Here is an 18,513-nt window from a genome sequence, read left to right as displayed (position 1 = left end):
TGAAAATGGGAAACCACAGAAAACCATCTTCAGGGCTGCTGACAGTGTGGCTCGAACCCACTATCTCCCGATTACTGGAACTGGCCACACTTAAGCGACTGCAGCTATCGAGCTCGGTCTTTCTTTCCCTAGCGCCGTTCCCATGCCTGCGATCTCTTCAGGAATTTTCAGATATTACTTTTCATTACTTCAAGGGATAAAACGAAAAAGCCCACAACAATAATTCTATATGTTCTAATGTGTTTATTGGAAAAACTAGAAAACTCACAGGATGCTTGAAATTCGAGTTCTTCCTAAAATCTTAAATGTTTAAAGCCTTCCAATTTTACAGTTAGAATACGGTATATAATACATTTTATGTATATTGAAATCACATAATACTATATTTTATGAGAGAGATAGCGATTCGGCTATTATAACGTAAGTTTTTGATTGAGTTATGTAGATTTAGGGTAAATAAACGTTTTTAAATTTCGCGCTAGAGAGTTACCGGAAGTACTTTGCAGGGATAGCTGTGACTTCTTTTACTAATGATACTGTAATAAAATGAAAAATAAATCGCAGGGTTTGAGAATATATATATCTTTTTTTTAAACGTATATTCGTTGGATCAGAGAAAATTTGAGCTAATATTCGCTTAAGTGTAGTGAATGAATAGCTGCTATCCCTTTCTGCAGTCTTTCGCGACACAAAACCAGCTTTGCGTTTCCCACCTCTTGTCAAAACTGCCAGAATTCGGGAGATGGTAGAAAGATTTTTTGTTCCTATCGTTACGTCTCCCACAATGTAACAGTGTTTGTAAGCCCGGCGTTTCCAGCCACGAAATGGTGCAAAGCCATATACACTGTACTTTCACGGGAGAGTAAAATTTATTCTCCAGGAACCATAATTGAGGTGAGGCATTTATTTATCTCGTCGGCTTTCTCTTGCGATGGAGGCCTGTGCTGCATTTTCTTAACTGTATCTGCTGCCCGCTCATGGCTCCGGCAATGATAATATCCTGTTTATATTGTGAGTTCTTATCAGTTGAAAATTATTATAAAGTAAAGGAAGGCATTAGAAGATTGGACTCGAGTAATAAAATGGTATGGGGAGAAATCAACTTGTGAATTATTCCCATTATACGTCAGTAATATTGTGTGCATAAGTCGATCACTAGTACAGTGGTGAAAAAATGGATTGATCTTGTGTAAAAATGTACTTGAGTCTCGATGTTTATTATAAGTATCTGTCTTTTGAACTGTCATAGTTATGTCCGGAATTCGATATAATTAATAACGGGAGTTCTAAGCATTTTTCTTAAGATACTTCTTGTTTTAGGACTGACGTCTTTATAACTGGTCAGAGAGCTGACAGGAGATCTGTCAGTAGGATATAAACATTGAGACAATCTAGTAGCATCCCTGAAGACGATGGAGCAGTATACATCAAACTGTGAATCCAATTGGTACCCATTCATAGAGGCGGTAAGAATGACTTTAAAGTCTTCTTAGTTTGATACCTGTTTTTGTTCAGTTTTGTTGTAAGTAATGGATCAAGAGTAGGATGTGATGTTAAATTTTGTGATAATGTTTTAAGATTATATTGTAGTAATGTTATTGCCCTTGTTCGGGTGATCAAGAGAGAAACTGACACCTAGGGGCCCAAAATCAGTAATATCAGCATGTTTCTAAACAAGATGGTATTTAATAATATGTAGGTACTTTAGTCCACTGTTACAGTGTTTTCTTATTGTACCTCATGCTCTAAATTGAGGTGTGACCTAAGGAGTTATTGGGGGAGATGGTGGGAGGAATAATTCATTACACAAGAATGGCTGGGGCTCTGAAGATGGCTTGTAAAATTGAAGTTAAACAACCTCATTCTTTTGCTTTGTGTAACTCATTGAATTAATTGCACTTGTTTTATATAATTAATTTGCATTTGGTATTTTACATCAGCTGGCCATTGTACGGTGATTTGCTCAATGCTAAGTTTGTGGTAAGAATTTACTGTAGGCCGTATCTTGTGATTTTGTATTTTATTGATTTCTTTATCTTTGTTCATCAGTGGTATCTGATAAATATTTGTTGGATTTTTATGTGCTGCTGATTAAGTTTCTACAAGAGCGTCATTATGAATGGGGTAAGGATCTTGTGATGGCCTTCGTGGACTTTGAAAGCTTATGACCGTGTGTGTAGAAACAAGGTTTGGGAAGCGTTACAGAAAAAAGGTGTCAAGGAACAGGCCGTAGGAAGAGTGAAAGAGATGTACAATGGGAGTGTCAGTTAGGGCCTATGAGAAAATAGGAGAGAGAACAGGCTGGTTTGAGCAAAGAGGTAGATTAAAACAAGGAAGTGCTCTGTCACCTTCGCTCTTCGGAGTAACAATGGACAGATAATAAAAAAAGTGGCAAGGAAGATTGGAGAATGAAAAATGAAAACGATGATGTTTGCAGATGACCTGTTAGTCTGGGGAGAAAAGGAAGAGGATATCCAGAAACAGTTAAATGCTTGGGTAGAGGAGGTGGAACAATATGGAATGAAATTTAATGCTGAAAAAAGCAAGATAGTGATCACAACTAGAAAGGAGAGACCTACGAGAAGGATAATGCTTGGAGGGGAACAGCTTAGGAAGGTAGAGAGTTTCAAGTACTTAGGAAGTATCATAGAGGAAAGTAGAAGAAATGAGAAGGAAATAATCAAGCGTGGAAGACAAGCAGGAGCATTCCTGAAAAGTGTCAGAAGCCTGGTTTGGAGCAAGGGTGTGCCTCAGAAGCAAAAGGGTGATATACAGGATGTACTGTATACCTATTCTGACGTATGCAACTGAGACTTGTGTAATGAGGCAGAGAGCCGTGAATAGCATACAGGCAAGGGAATTTGAGTTTCTGAGAAGCAGGATAGGAGTGACAAGATTTGAGAAGATGAGAAATGAGAAGGTTCGAGATATAGTAAAAGAAGAGCCCCTAGAAAATAAGATAGAGGCATCTAGACTTAGATGGTATGGACACATGAAGAGAATGACAGAGGAAAGGATACTGAGGAGGATGCATGAAATGGAGATAACAGGTAAACGACCAAGAGACAGGTGGATAAAAGGAGTGGAAGTGTGTACAGAGAAGAGGAGAGGACTGGGCAAGAGTGACTAGGGAGAAGTGGTGGGAAGACAAGAAGAGATGGAGAGGCTTATGTTCCAAGCAGACCCGGTCAACAGCTGGAAACTGCAGATGATGATATATATAATAGGGAAAGATGTAGGAAGCCACATTTGTTACCTGTAACGTGCTCTATGTGATCTAAACCTTGTCCTTATAGTGCTGACTATCATACAAAATTAGTCTCGGCAGTATACCTAGCCATTGTCCTTTTGTTTTACTGCTAGATGGTACAGATAAAACTTAGAAATGGATGCATCGTTAATCCATATTAACTGCTCAGACAAGAAATCCACCTCCCCTACCTGTGGTAGCAGAGACCGTTATTGATATAATCATTTATGAATTGCACTAGTTGTTATATTGAGCAGTATAGAAAGCCTCCGAATTGGATATTGGGAATTGAACCAGGATATTATAGCCTGCTTTAAAACTCTCAAGTGTTTCTTAGACTAGGTAATTCATAAAGTTTTATTTTTGTACTCTTTACATCATATCATGCCTGTCTTCTAACAGCTGGGTACATGAAACTTGCTTCATGCAGGCAGAAATTATTACCGGTACTGCTTGTTCATAAAATATATATATATATATATATCATTAATTTCCATTGGTTGTATCTTAGTGAATAAGCCTTACCTATATGAAATTTGTTTTGAGTCATGGTAAGTATGTGAACATTTAAACAGGTGTTCAACATAGTACTTAAAGTTTTTGGACATATCTCGCTGAATTTACTTTTAATTTATGATTTCAGTCAAAATCAAAAGACACAGTAGACTTGATATGCTGGATGAAGTATCTGAAAAAGTATCTGATTTAGCCTACTATTCAGTAATGTCAGAATGTCACTTTTGTATCTGAAAACATATTACATAATACAGTCATAATATATTACATAGCACAATCAGTTAATACTGAATGATTGGTCAAATCATTGTGTGCTAATAGTAATTCTGTAGGCTAAATATATTAGTCTGACATACTAGGCTTATTTGTTCATTTTTCACATATGCCTATTATGTCCTGATTAGTAATTTTATAACCTTTACCCTGTTCACATAATAGTTATGAAGTGATCTACCATAATCATGCTAATACAATGTTACCCCCTGTGGGTGGGGGTCGCAAATGAATACACGCACGGTATCCACTGCCTGTCGTAAGAGGTGACTAAAAGGGGCCCAAGGGGCTCTCAGCTTGGGAGTGTGGGTTGGCGACCACAGGGCCCTTAGCTGAGTCCTGGTATTGCTTCCACTTACTTGTGCCAGGCTCCTCACTTTCGTCTATCCTGTCCGACCTCCCTTGGTCAACTCTTGTTTTTTTTTTTTGACCCCGACGGTATTAAAGTATTCGAGGCCTAGGGAGTCTTTCATTTTCACGCCCTTCGTGGCCCTTGCCTTTCTTTGTCCGTTACTTCATTTTTCGAAATGACGGATCACTACTTTTTTTTTTCTCTTTATCTACCCCCTGCGGGTGGGGGACGCAGATGAAGAATACATCCATGGTATCCTCTGCCTGTCTAAGAGGTGACTAAAAGGGGTAACCAAGGGATGATCACATTAGAACCATGAAACTATTTGTGATTAGTACCACCACGTGGGGAACACCATGGGTCGCCTTTACTTGTGCGTAGTACCACTATGTTGGGTACCAAATAGGTTTGTGATTAGTGGCAAACGTGGGCACAATGGCTTTTACAGTACCTGTGATTAGTAGCACTGTATGAGCGACACCATGGGATGAAGGAACCCATGGTTCTGGCTTGCCTATGATTAGTACCCCCTATATGAGGAACACCACGGGATAGTACGAGTCCCTGTGGTTAGTAGCCTACACTTAGGTGATGAACACCATAGGTTTGCGTTGCCTGTCAAGGGCACCGCAATGTGGGAAACACATTAGGTCTGTAATACATGTGCGAATTTAATTACCTGTGAGTCATACCGTAATGTATGGAATACCGCGAGTCTACGCTACTCTTGATTAGTACCACAACATGGGAAATACCATGGTTCTACTTTTCTAGTGATAAATACCATTATGAGGGCCGATGACCTGGATTTTGGACCCCTTTTGAGAACGAGCATATTCTAATCGATTCAGCATCGTACTACTATTGTTTTGTGCCAGCTTCTGTGCATGTGAGGCACTGTGGGTCGGAACCACTGATCGTTTTAACTTCATATCAATCCATGCATTCATTCTTTGTCCTCACGCTTTGAATTCTGGTCAGTGGAGGATTTTGGACTTTTAATTTGTCATCTCATTTCGTCTCATTTCATACCACTAGGAGCTGAAGACCTCGATGTTAGGCCCTTTAAACAACAAACATCAATCAATTAATACAACATTGGGCTGATGACCTAGATGTTAGGGCTCTTTAAACAACAAGCATCAGTACAGTGTTAACATGATATAAATAAGGTGTAGGCTGAGGAAACCAAATAGGCCTACATTATTTTCATTGGTTTACAATTCAATGTTTTAGTGAGGTATTGCACTTTAGGAATAAACTAAAGTTGATATATAAAGATGTCTGACTTCATTATGTGGTTGTTCCTACCTATTACCAGTATTTTTATTTATAAAAATGCAGTACTATATAGTATGTATAATAATAATTATTAAATTAATGTCATAATGGTCCATCTTTCAATACTATAATATGCAATATTTTGAATTACAGTAACTAGGGACTAGTTTCGGCCTGAGCTGGCCATCTTCAGCCGTAATGTAAAATAGCTAATAACTAAACAAATGTACATACACACAATTGGCATAAAACAAATGAACAAATATACAATTGACATTAAAAACTGGGATGAAATTATGAATAAATTTGAAAATAAATTAGGCTCTAAATTCCATTTTATTTTCTAATCTATTTTATTTTAGTGTTGAGCTGACTATAACCATTAAGTTCTTCTTTCAGAAGGAGATCAAAATTATCTTAGTCTCTTATAAATTTAAGTAGGGTGCAGCTGATTTAAGAATTAGTCACATAAACAGTTATCCATGATAACTTCCTTTTTTAAAATTGTGTTACTAGGATTTTCTGATGGAATTATTTGAAAGATTAGTCTTTATTTGTTACTAGGAAAGTCTTGTCAGCTTCTCGCTACGCTTTCATATCAACTGCACGCAAAGGGTGAGACAGAGGACTTTTCTTTGCAATATTGTTTCCCTTTCATTTTAGTAATGCTCCCTCACAACACTGTTAGTGTTGCACAGGTGTGCATCAGTCCTTGCTAGCCAGCATGTTCCTATATCTTGACATTAACCTTTTCACTCCCAAGTTTCTTTCAGCCTTATGCATGTCCCATATCAGATTTTTCTGGACGTTTCGACAGTGGTTGTAATAGTCCATAAATACTTTGTATTTACACAGCTACTAAAAAGTCATGGAACGACAATATTATCAATAGTTTTCTCCTAACACTTTTCCCAAAACTTGAAAAAACTTGGCGTGATAAATGTCGACAGCTTGTTTCACTGCAACTTATCTCCACTATATTCATAAAAAATCAGACTCATCATCATTACCTAAAATTTCTCAAATATAATATTTCGTTATGCTTTCTTTACACTCCCGTGCACCCATCTCAGAAGACAGCTTTGAAAGAAAAACACAAGGCACATAATTATCGTCAAAAATACGGTAAGGCGATTTATGAATCGTCCGTCGTCTGAACAAAGCATGTCAACAGCGTTGGACTGAACTCGGAAGTGAACAAGAGCGCATTGCTTTAAATCCGAGTTAACTCGTGTTTGGGACAGAGGGAGAAATGTTTACATCCGAGTTAACTCGGGCATGGGATGGAAAAGGTTAATAGGGGTCCAAATCTCTTGATCTGATACAGGTTTGTAATTTGGTTATATAGATTATGATTACATAAGAGTTTTAATCTAGCAGCACTGATCAGTTAGTCTTCATTATTTCTTGAGGTTTTAGTGCAGTTTGTATTGAGCAAGTAGGGCTATTTCTTTCACAAGTTGGACAGATTGGAAGATTCCTTTCAAATCATTTAGAGTACCTTTCTTTGTCCGTTACTTCATTTTTCAAAATGACGGATCACTACTTATTTTTATCTACCCCTGCGGGTGGGGGACGCAGACGAAGAATACACCCATGGTATCCTCTGTTTGTCTAAGAGGTGACTAAAAGGGGTAACCAAGGGATGATCACATTAGAACCATGAAACTATTTGGCATAAATACCACTTAATAGTAGCCTTTATTATTTCACATGTTTGTTATCTGTCTTAGGCGTGTTTACCAGCTGACTGTCATGTCTTACCATCCGACATGGAAGTACCAACTGCATTGCATGACATCTATGATGGAGTCTGTAGTGAAGAGTAAAAATATAATAAAAATTAAGTGTTGAACTTTAACCAATTTGGCCTTGTTAAATTAGACTGAAATTTAAAATAAAAAAATATATATATATTTCTACTCCCAGAATTCTATGCTTAACTTACAACAAAAATTATTTTTCCATACTCATCATCATCCTAAACCATCTCCAGTTTCCTAGGTGTGGTATATGAGCCTCCTCCATCTCATCTTGTCCTTGTACCATTCCTCCTCCACCACCTTGTCCCAATCATGACCTCTCAGCAGTACATTGTTCTTAACTAAATCTATCCATTTCTTTCGTGGCCTTCCCATGTCTTCCTTCTACTTTTCTGTCAAATTCCTTCCTTGCAGTTCTGTTAACTGGCATCCTCTTCATGTGATCAAACCACTTCAGTCTTGATATCTGAATCTTATTGAGGAGAGAATCATCTATTCCTACTTCTCTAATTTTCTCATTCCTAATCTTGTCTTTCCTGGTTTTCTGGATCATAGTGTGTAGGAATTTCATTTCAGCTGCGTGGAGTTTGGAATTATCTCTATTGGTCAGCGTTGTGGTTTCGAGACTGTATGTAAGAATTAGTGTATAATAGGACTTGTAAAATGTAATTTTTGTTTTCATAGGTATTTGCTCATCCCACAGCAGGTGTCTTATCTGGTGGTAAAATTGTGTTGCCTTATAGATTCGATTGTTCACCTCATGTTTTGCTAGGTTGTCATTTGATAGAACGCTACTCAAGTATTTGAAAACTGGAACGCTGTCCAGTTGGGCTTCATGTAACATGACTGTTGGTTTTGCTCCTTCCCCATACACTTTCATCACTACCGTCTTGGTCTTACTGATGTTTAAACCATATTTCTTAAACTCCTCATTCCAGTTTTGTATTCTTTCTCCCAATTCCTCTTCTGAGTCACTCCAGATTACATCATCATTTGCAAATGTGAAAGCTTTGATATATCCATGTTCTTTCCTTTTAATAGATTTCATTACTACATCCATCACAATAATAAATAGAAGTGATGACAATGAGCTGCCCTGCTGCACTCCTCTCTTTGTTTCAAACCAGTCCGACACACCATGTCCTACTTGAATACAACTATTCCCACTATACAATATTTTCACTTTGTCTATGAGGCTGTCGCGCATTTGAAGTTCTTTCATGCATTGCCAAATTCTTTCCCTTGGTACACTGTTGTAGGCTTTCTCGATGTCCAAAAATATTACTAATAAAGGCTTGTTCTTCTCCCAGTACTTTTCCATTAGCATCCTAATTGCAAATATTAGGTCTGTAGTTGACTTTCCTGGTCTGAAACCATACTGCTCTTCTTCCAAAATTGATACAACAGTATCTCTGATTCTGGTCTCTATTACTTTTTCCAATATTTTCAGGACATGAGACAGTAGTATAATACCACGATAATTAGTATATATTTGTCTGTTTCCTTTCTTGAACAGAGGTGCAGTGATGTCCATCTTCCAGTCCTCAGGAATAGTATTTTGCTCCCATATCTTGTTGAGCAGTCTGTAGAGCCATTGGATTCCTGGAATTCACACCGTTTTCAGCATATCTGCACTTAGTTCTTCTACGCCTACTGCCTTTCCTTTCTTCATGCTCTTGAGCGCATTTTCAACCTCAAGCCATGTAATTGGTGGTTCAGTTGAGGTTCCTCGAATTGGCTCTCCTCTCTATCCATCGTTATGTTTTATGTATCTCCATTCAGCAACTTTCTGAAATAGATCTTGAGTTCCTGTTTAATTTCTCTCTCTTCTTGTGCCAGAGTTCCATCATCACGTTCTATTGCTTTTTGTGGTCTCTTGATCCCTTTGCTTGTTTTTCACTGCTCTGTATAGCAATTTCATATTTCCTCTACTGTCCTCTTCCAGTTTGTCTGCAAACTCATTCCATTTCTTCTCTTTTTCTTCCCTTACAATGTTCTTTACAGCAAGTTTCATGTTCCTGTATACTCCTTGGAGTCTTTGTATTTCTTGTTCTTTGCGTTCTTGTCCCTGTTTTTGTTTTTCTTTGTCCAGTGCCTTCTTTATTTGGTTTCTTTCTTTCACCGCTGTTTTCACTCTATCATTTCACCATGGTGTCTCCTTTTTCCTTTTGATGGAACTTGTAACTCCAAATAGGTTTTTGGCTTCTCCCACAAAGGTGTCTTTGAAAGCTTTCCACTCTTCATTAACGTTAGTTACTTCACCCTTTGGCAGACTCTGTTGAATCCTTAGTTTGTATTCTTCCTTTATTTGGACTTCTTGCAACTTCCAAGTTTTAACCCTTGGTTTTTTCATAATTTTCTGTATTTCATTAGTCTTATATTTAAAGTCTACTACTAGCAATCTGTGGTCACTGTCCATGCTTTCACTAGGGATGACCTTTACATCTGTGATGTATCTACCACCTTTTTATTCATGATTACGTAGTCAATCAATGTTCTATACTGGCTATCCCAACTGCCCAACTGTACCTTGTTACTCTGTGACTTGACTTACTTGACTTATTTCCTGTTGCTCCTCCTGGAGCATAGGGCTTCCGTGAAACCCTTCCATCTGTTCCTATTGTTGGCTAACCTAAAAAAGTCGTCAACTTATTATCCATCCGGTTGTGTTTCACTTCAGTTTCTTTAATAGGTTATATTTAAGGCTGTGCGAGTTATTAGCCCACAGCAACCCGAGCTTGGTGGTGGGACTGCCACCTGAAGCCTCCAAGCCTGCTGTTTTCTGTAGGGGTTGTCTCCCTTAGCCTTTGAAGATCCCTCTTCACCACAAGGCAGTGGTTCCCCTTGTTTCTTTAAAGCCCACGGGAAGAGGGTTGCCTCGTCTGCCAGATTTGTCGTTCCAAATGTCTCTCTTTCCGCCGCATCTGCCATTGAGAACTTCACCAGAGCCCCATTAGCCGTCACTTTTCAGGGTTCCTGTAGGGCCTTCACAGCTACCGTAGCGGTCATGGGGCACACACAGTCCCCACTGTACATCACCCCTGCAGGCAATCACTTACTTCATGCCGTTGCCCACCTCCCACGACGTGGACGAGGGGTTGGACTTATGGGAGGCTGTTACTCTGTGACTGTCTCCTTTTTTGAAGAATTTATTTTTGATTATAAGATCATTCCTTCTGCACAGATCTAATAGTTGTTTTACTTCTGGATTCCTTTGTCCAAATCTATGTGGACCAATGATGTTTTTGCAACCCCATCTGTTTACCCCAACTTTAGTGTTTAGATCTCCAATAATAATGTTTTCCTCATGAACTGTATCTTCCAGGTCTTGCCGAAATTTCTCTTTGTCTTCCTCGCTGCAGCCTGTCTGTGGGGCATACACTCGTATGACGGTGTACTTAGTGTTCTCCAGTTTCATGAACATTTTAATGATTATATCACTTTTGCAGATAACTTCAGCTGTAGCATCAGTCCCTTCATTAATTAAGAATCAAACACCATTTTTCGCTACCTTCTCCTGCCCACTCCAATATAATTTGTATCCTCCACGAAGTGTCTTACTTCCAATCCCTTTCCATTTGGTCTTACTTAATCCCAATATTGATATTGAAAGTGGTTTCCCATTTTTCACACCAGGCAAATGCTGGGGCTGTACCTTAATTAAGGCCACGGCCGCTTCCTTCCAACTTCTAGGCCTTTCCTATCCCATCGTCGCCATAAGACCTATCTGTGTCGGTGCGACGTAAAGCCCCTAGCAAAAAAAAAATTGATATTTTTCTTCTATCCATCATGTCTAGGAGTTAATCTACCTTTCCAGTTAATGATAGAATGTTCATAGTTCCGATTTGGTATTTGAATCTATTTATTTTGGGTTTCCTTTCAGAACATTGTATATCATCAGCCTTACGGTCATCATACTTTACAATTGTCTGAGAGGAAGTGTCAGTCTGGTCTATAATCTTCTTTCCGAGGCTCTTTTTCTTACTAAAAGCGACTGTACTCAGTACTTTCATGCTGACTTGCTAGGCCTAAAACATAAGAGGATTTTCTTTCAATGTTTACTCCCTTAGCCTTTGAGGATGCCTTCCTTGTCCTACAAGGCAGTAGGTTCCATCTGTACACCCCCGGAAGGATGGGTTGCCTCTTCCGCCATCTCCACCGAACTGAAGTCCATCTTCTCCGCCGTAGATGCCGTTGAGGTTTTCACCCTTAACCCAGGGAAAGGGCCCTCCATATTTATGACTCCTAGAGAGAGGGTGTCCCAGTATTCTAAAGCCCCTAGGAATTGGGCTACCTGTTGGTCTGCGGGTTGTATTGGTTATTTCAAACCAGCCCTACATACTGTATAGCAATGCAGTGTGCAGAACTTCTGGTGCAAAATGTTTTTTGCACATCATTGTTGTTAATGATAACAAACACGGACATGTTTCAAAACATTTGGTAATTTTTGAAATTTCATACACCGTGTAACTTGTGACACGATTGTCCTAAGTCTAGCGCAGAGATGTTATTTCAGGCATAAGATCATCTGGTTAATGATACACATCATGGGTCGTAAATTACATTCAGAAGTAGATATGAAGCAAGTTAAGAAATTTGCCCATATTCAACCTCCACATAACTTTGTCCCTCTGGTATCATAGGGCAACCGTTGTGGTACCATCATCTTGGTACCCCACGTGAAGGACCAGAGTTGACAGTTAAATGAACTTTAATATAAGTCAGGCAGTTAAAAAAAAAAAGAAGGTTCTAGTAAATTCATAAATGAATAGACCCTCATCCTATGTAATGTATGAATGGTTTATCATCTATAATAATAAAAGGAAGTTTGTCTGTTTGTCTGTCTGTCTGCACGTTGCCCAGGAAAATCTACAGCACGCATAGATCTGAAATTTTGAACATAGGTAGATGGATGGGGGTCCGAATGCACCTCAAAACCGGAATTTTCATTTTAGCTTTCATTGGTTATGAACGGAAAACATGTATTGGGATATGACAATCCAACGTGCTGTCACCTAGATTATATGCGTAGTCACTGTCGCTAGGCAACGTACATAAAGTAGGTAGAGAACACAATTCATGGAGCCATTTTATGTCCATGGCGTAGGAAGCCGTTTTCGGTCTTACATGGTGTGACGGCGTATGGCGCTGTTGATGGTGATTCGTCCGTCGGATGGGGACGTAAAGTCTTGAGCTATTCGAGAGGAGTAGGCTATGTGCCGGTGCCGGGTTTCATCCTCTTCATTCTTACGATCATATATCATGTCATTCATTTCATCTCATTAATTCGTCGGATTAGGTTGACGTCATGAAAGATATCCGGTCGTAAAAACTCGCAAAGGTTCATCTCACTTCATACGCAAACCGCATAGAGAAAGGAGACAAGGGTTGGACCTGTATACATTTAGAGGAAATATATAGGACACAAGATAGGCGATAAGAATAAACAAGGAATAATACATCAGTCAAGATGCCATTTTAAGTCTGTGGAATAGGAAGCCGTTTTCCTTCAGTCCATGATGTCTGTGTCAGTCTGTGTGCATGTGTGCGATGCCCAGCCAAATCTATGGCAAACAAAGATCTGAAATGTTTGTCATAGGTGGGCACCGGTTTTCACCTACGATGCATGGCTGTGTCTAAGAGCAATTCTTGCACCAAGACATGAAGGTGTCAATGTCATCAGTAAGCAACACTCACAAGAATTATCAGATTTCCATGTTTTCTTTCTACTAATTCAATCTCATGTTTTATTGTTTCATTTAGAGAAAACATAAGCTATATATAATGAAGATTAGATTAAATAAACACGCACAGATCTGAAATTTTTAACATTCGTGGCCACAGCATTTCACCAATTACGCATGGCGATGTCAAAGAGCAATTCTTGCTCCAAGAAGTGAAGCTGACGTCATCAACAAGCAGCTTTTACAAGAATTACTCGATGTTCTACAAAGTTACAAGTCTATTGACTACACGGCAGAGCTTTTGAAAACCTTGGACTCACCTGGAGTACCCTCGAACATCTAAGAACGGATGATTGTGGCACAGATTATCCTTCATCCTGCCCTCTGCAATGAACACGACTCTGAAACTGATGACTAATATTACTGAAGCCATTCTCGTGATTGGGCATGCCGCGATCGAAGTAATATTCATTCCTCGGATTCAAATAATTTCTTCGGATGTACAGTTTAAGTTTAGATGTCTGCAGTTCCCAGTTTGTTTCAGTTTCGCTATGAACATCAACAAGGCACAAGAACAATCTCTTTAAAGTTGTAGGACTCCATCTTTGAAAAGGCTGCTTCTCCCATTGTCAACTGTACGCGGTTTGTTCAAGAGTTGGAAAGTCAAACGCACGGTATATCTTAGCTCCATTTGGAAGGACACTAATATAGCTCAACCGGAAGCTCTATAAGGAAAAAAGTATTTTTTTATTATATAGAACAGTCTAATTAATAAACGCGGGCAAAGCCGCGGGTACATGCTAGTTATGTTTTAAAGCTTGGATAACATCAAATTTTCCTATCTCGCATGCCTAATTGAATGACAGGAAGAGCACGAACAAATAAGGTGGTCGAGACTACAGGAATGTGCGAAGAACCTAATTTTTGTGTACTTTAAAACAGTGGTCTCCGGGCGAGTTGGCCGTGCGCGTAGAGGCGCGTGGCTGTGAGCTTGCATCCGGGAGATCGTGGGTTCGAGCCCCACTGTCGGCAGCCCTGAAGATGGTTTTCCGTGGTTTCCCATTTTCACACCAGGCAAATGCTGGGGCTGTACCTTAATTAAGGCCACGGCCGCTTCCTTCCCACTCCTAGCCCTTCCCTGTCCCATCGTCGCCATAAGGCCTATCTGTGTCGGTGCGACGTAAAGCTGCTAGCAAAAAAAAAAAAAAAAAAAAACAGTGGTCGACATAGTTCCTTCATGGGAATTTAGAATTTTCCATAGTTCCGTTTACAGGGTTGAGTCGACCAGCTTTTATAAATTATTTTTCTCGACCATCACAATTTCAGAACATGAAAGTACTAGGAACTATTTTCACAAGTTATAAACAATCTTACACTATTTTCATTCTTAATGTAACTCAGTTTCTGTGTGGTATAGCTTCAAAAGTATGTAAAAAACCAATAGACTCCAGACTGTTTGACAATACTTAAAATATCGATTGTTAAAAAGAAATACTTTCACCAAATGGCAGTCTAACCAGTCTATCTGACCCTAAATTCTGAGCCTCTCCCCCTAATCAGCACAAGACGACTCGGTGCAAATTCCATGCTCTTAGGCCTACAAGACAACCCAGTCATAATCTTTCTCACCGACCATGCATCCACCAAAGCTGTCATAAATTGCCACGGCTATGATTTTGAGGCTGTAATTCTCTGACATAACCACACAATGTCTGTCTCAACCAGGACCCTACACATGATCAGAAACTTAAGCCACTTACATCAAACTCCGTGGACCGTGTGTGCGTCTATACGAATCCTTTAACGGTCTCCGCATCCCAAACAGCCTTGTATTACCAAGTTCCATGTGCTTCCTAGATTCATAAGGCCAACAGTCCAGGACACTCCATTGCCTTTAGCCAAGCTTCTTTCACAAAACCCATTTCAGCTCTGGTTGACAAAAGTCTTCAACCTTTTGTACATTCCCTTGATTTTCCCATTTCGTGACTGGTCATTTGCTAGAACTTCCTGCCACTATTCTCAAAACCCTCTTCTCAGACTGCCTTCTACTCTCCATTGATGTCACCTCGGACAGTATGTATAGCAATAATATACTTGCAAAATATAAAATAATAAGTGAGGAAAGAAGTAGCAACAATCATTGTCATACGAGCTATCAATAGTTTGTGCAACATCTGTTGCTGAATCAGGTTAACAGTTGAAGCTACAGGTGCAGGGCCACTCCCAAGCTTGTAAGAACATGAGGTGGCGCTCCTATATTCGGGATCGTATGTAAGAAGACAGTTCACATTCTATGTTTCAAGTTATGGGAACACAAAAAAAAAAAGAACAAAGACATTTTCTAATCATAAATGATATCATGTATTTAGAAATATTTGCTAGCCATAAGTTTTAGCCAAAATAGACATACCTAAGTTCTTAACCTCCCCCTCATGTTAGATTGTTTCAAGATTCATATGGGATAGTATGTCTCTGTACTTTTAGGTTTTTATTCCAACAAGCAGTTTGCTTACGATTTTGTACCAGTTCATGGACTTTTGTAAGCGCATGCACGAACTATGTACTTGTTGGGAATCGTTGCTAAACGGCAGTCTGTTGGAACGGTTCGTGAACGGTCAACAAAAACTGCAATGCGCATGCGTTCATGATTACGTGGGAGATTCCTAGTCAGCATGTTTGAGGATAAACAGTTGTTCTGCTCTGCTTGTTAAGGCTCCTTGAACATTTCATTATTATAATTTTGGTTACTAAATTATTTATTTAACTGCATGTAACATATCATTTAAACAATTGCAAACAAGTAAAAAAATAACTTGCCTAAATAATTATCATTTTTCACTTTGGAATATTGTAATGTACCTCAAGATCATCTTCGCTGGAGTTGAAGTTCTTAAAATCATCAGAATCGCCTTCAATATAGTATCATTCTTATTAATATTTATTGTCTGGTATTTTGTTAGTGTGTAGTCAAACATGACTTTTTAAATGTGTAATAACGCCTTACTTCTGTTTAATTGTAATAGTATTATACCAGATGATCAGTGTAACCTTTCCCGATGCCTTTATCTTTGATTTGCGACCTTTATTGGCATTTCTGTCTCATGTTATTGCAGTATTATCTGAGTATTCACATATCTAAATATTGCTCCGGCCACTAAATTCTAAGCATCGGGTCGCAAGTCATACAAAGATTCCAAACTGGAATAGTATTTATGAGCTTGAGTTCCAACATATGGCATATAATCATTTCCCAGGGTAAAAATTCGCTTCGTTGTTCCTACATGCATTAAATAAATCGTGGATTCCGTTGAAGAGTCGCCGACCGTTGAAATATTCATACTATATCCTTATGTTAAAAGAAAATATCAGATCCTCACCTAATATTAAGCGTAAGCTAACTCAATAATTCCGTATATTATCCTACTACTACCTACTTAAAGAATAGAAATGCAAAATCAAATCTATATCTAATTTATTAGCATGCTAATGTATAATAAAATTGAATCATATATATTCATTGGCAATAAGGAAAGGAAAATCGTAATATTTTAAGTATCATCCTCAAAGTACTTGGATTCCGGAATAAACATATTTGAAAGACGTTTAAATCTTCAATACATTTGCTTACATAATTGATAATAACCAAATTATACCATATCTTCCATGATTAAATTCATATAAGGGGAAAAATAGGGATCAGAACTTTATTAAATCAAGGAGGAGTGGAATATCTTTCATTTAATGTTGTTTGGAATTTTCTTTGGGGCATAAGTTAAGTTTCATTTTGGTTTTCAGTCTATTTGACCAAAAATTTATTCAAACACATCTTTGTATTCTTGTTTGGATTCTTGTTTGTGACTCACCACGTTACGAGATAAGCATTAGCACTAATTATGGGTTCAAAACACCCATACAGTTACCAAAATTCCTATCATAACCCAAATGAATAGATTAATTCAGTACATCACCATATGTACAACTCAAATAAAATCTAGTACGGAGTGCCATAGATTTGACGGTACGTCATTCTAATCTGCGAAAATCGTGCCATACAGTCCTAGTCATGTGCTAAAATATTTACACATTCCCAAATATTTCTGTGCTGTGCCATAGTTTCGATAAAACAGACCGTACTCCGTGTAAGCGCTAACGTGCCGACCTTCAAATACGTAAATGTGCGAGATTCCATTCCATTCCCAAATATATATAACGTACTGCCTAATAAACACGTAACCTCTCCATATCATCCTCCGAAAGTTACAACAAAACACATACTGCTTGGCTCGAAACATGCATTCAAGTCAACATGGCCTATATTCTTTACTTGCAGTGCTAACCCAAATCTAAATATAATGTGTAACACAGGAATTCGCATTTCAATTATCTATCCCATTCTTAAATAACGAACAGAAACATATCTCCTCATTCTACTCATAATATGCCACATTAACACTTCATTTCCTCCGTATTTATATATATTCCTTCATATTTAAAATATATCATCACTCAATTCCATTAAAATAACCTCTGTGTTACGGACGCAATATTCAATGACCTCATTATTCTCTTATACACTGCAACTTCGTAATATTTCAAACACTTCTTTACCATATTATTATCATACTGGCCATGGTTGGTATACATATTGACCTGAATTTCTAGGTTACGTCTTATATCTCGCTTATATTTATACATCCACAACTGGCTAAACGCTTCACAGTCTATACGTATTAATTGGCACAAAACATGCATAAATACTCAGTCAGATCTAGTTTCCAATAACCTTAACATTATCACATTAGCACTGCAGTTATATAGCACAAAATAGCACTTTTCATCGGCTAATAAATCGCATTTATATTCATATATCTTCTCATTGGCACTTGATCTCTTATATCTAGCACTCCTGTACACCTATAAATATTTTTCATTAATTGATTTGAAATTTATTACGATGCAACTCGTAATACTTATCTCGTGACGGGATTTATCCGCTGGATCTCTGCTGGACTACGGCATCTCGGAGTATGCAACCACTGCGATCCGAAGACTACGTCATCTGCGGCTTCATCTTGGGTCTTGGCTTGAGCTAATCAATCTTGAGCGAAACATTCCTTCTGTTTAAGCTGAGGCCATCTTGTCACCAGTCATCATGCAATCACAAAAGAAGAAATACATAGTAGAGTTCATAGTATACTGGTGAAAAATAGGCAATTCAATTCACAATATCTGTTTTTTTGAAATTCGAGTTAGACGAAAATATTCTCTTCTTTAAATTTATAGATTTCTCTAATTTGGCCTATTCCTTGCTCTTTCTTTTGCTTAAACAGATATTGTCTCCCTCCTGGAAACAATAAATTATGCCGCTATGGTGTTATTTTCGGCAACATGTAA

The 18,513-nt window shown here is 38.4% G+C and overlaps 1 protein-coding gene across 5 annotated transcripts in view; it reads left to right on the top strand.

Annotated features, from left to right (window-relative positions):
* Nucleotides 1-655: 655 nt before the first annotated feature.
* LOC136857677 (zinc finger protein 691) overlaps nucleotides 656-18,513 on the top strand; it is a 127,980-nt gene continuing 110,122 nt past the window's right edge. For 2 of the 5 annotated variants that reach the window (XM_067136521.2, XM_067136519.2), the window contains exons 1-2: nucleotides 656-894; nucleotides 1,321-1,466. In XM_067136521.2, coding sequence (XP_066992622.1) covers nucleotides 1,413-1,466 — 54 coding nt within the window. In that variant the 5' untranslated portion in view covers nucleotides 656-894; nucleotides 1,321-1,412. The other 3 variants (XM_067136522.2, XM_068225273.1, XM_067136520.2) reach the window with 3 other exon arrangements.

The sequence above is a fragment of the Anabrus simplex genome, chromosome 1, assembly GCF_040414725.1.
Source record: "Anabrus simplex isolate iqAnaSimp1 chromosome 1, ASM4041472v1, whole genome shotgun sequence".
Taxonomy (NCBI): Eukaryota; Metazoa; Arthropoda; class Insecta; order Orthoptera; family Tettigoniidae; genus Anabrus; species Anabrus simplex.
Note: the sequence above shows the minus strand (reverse complement) of the source record. Positions and strands in the feature narration are given on the sequence as shown.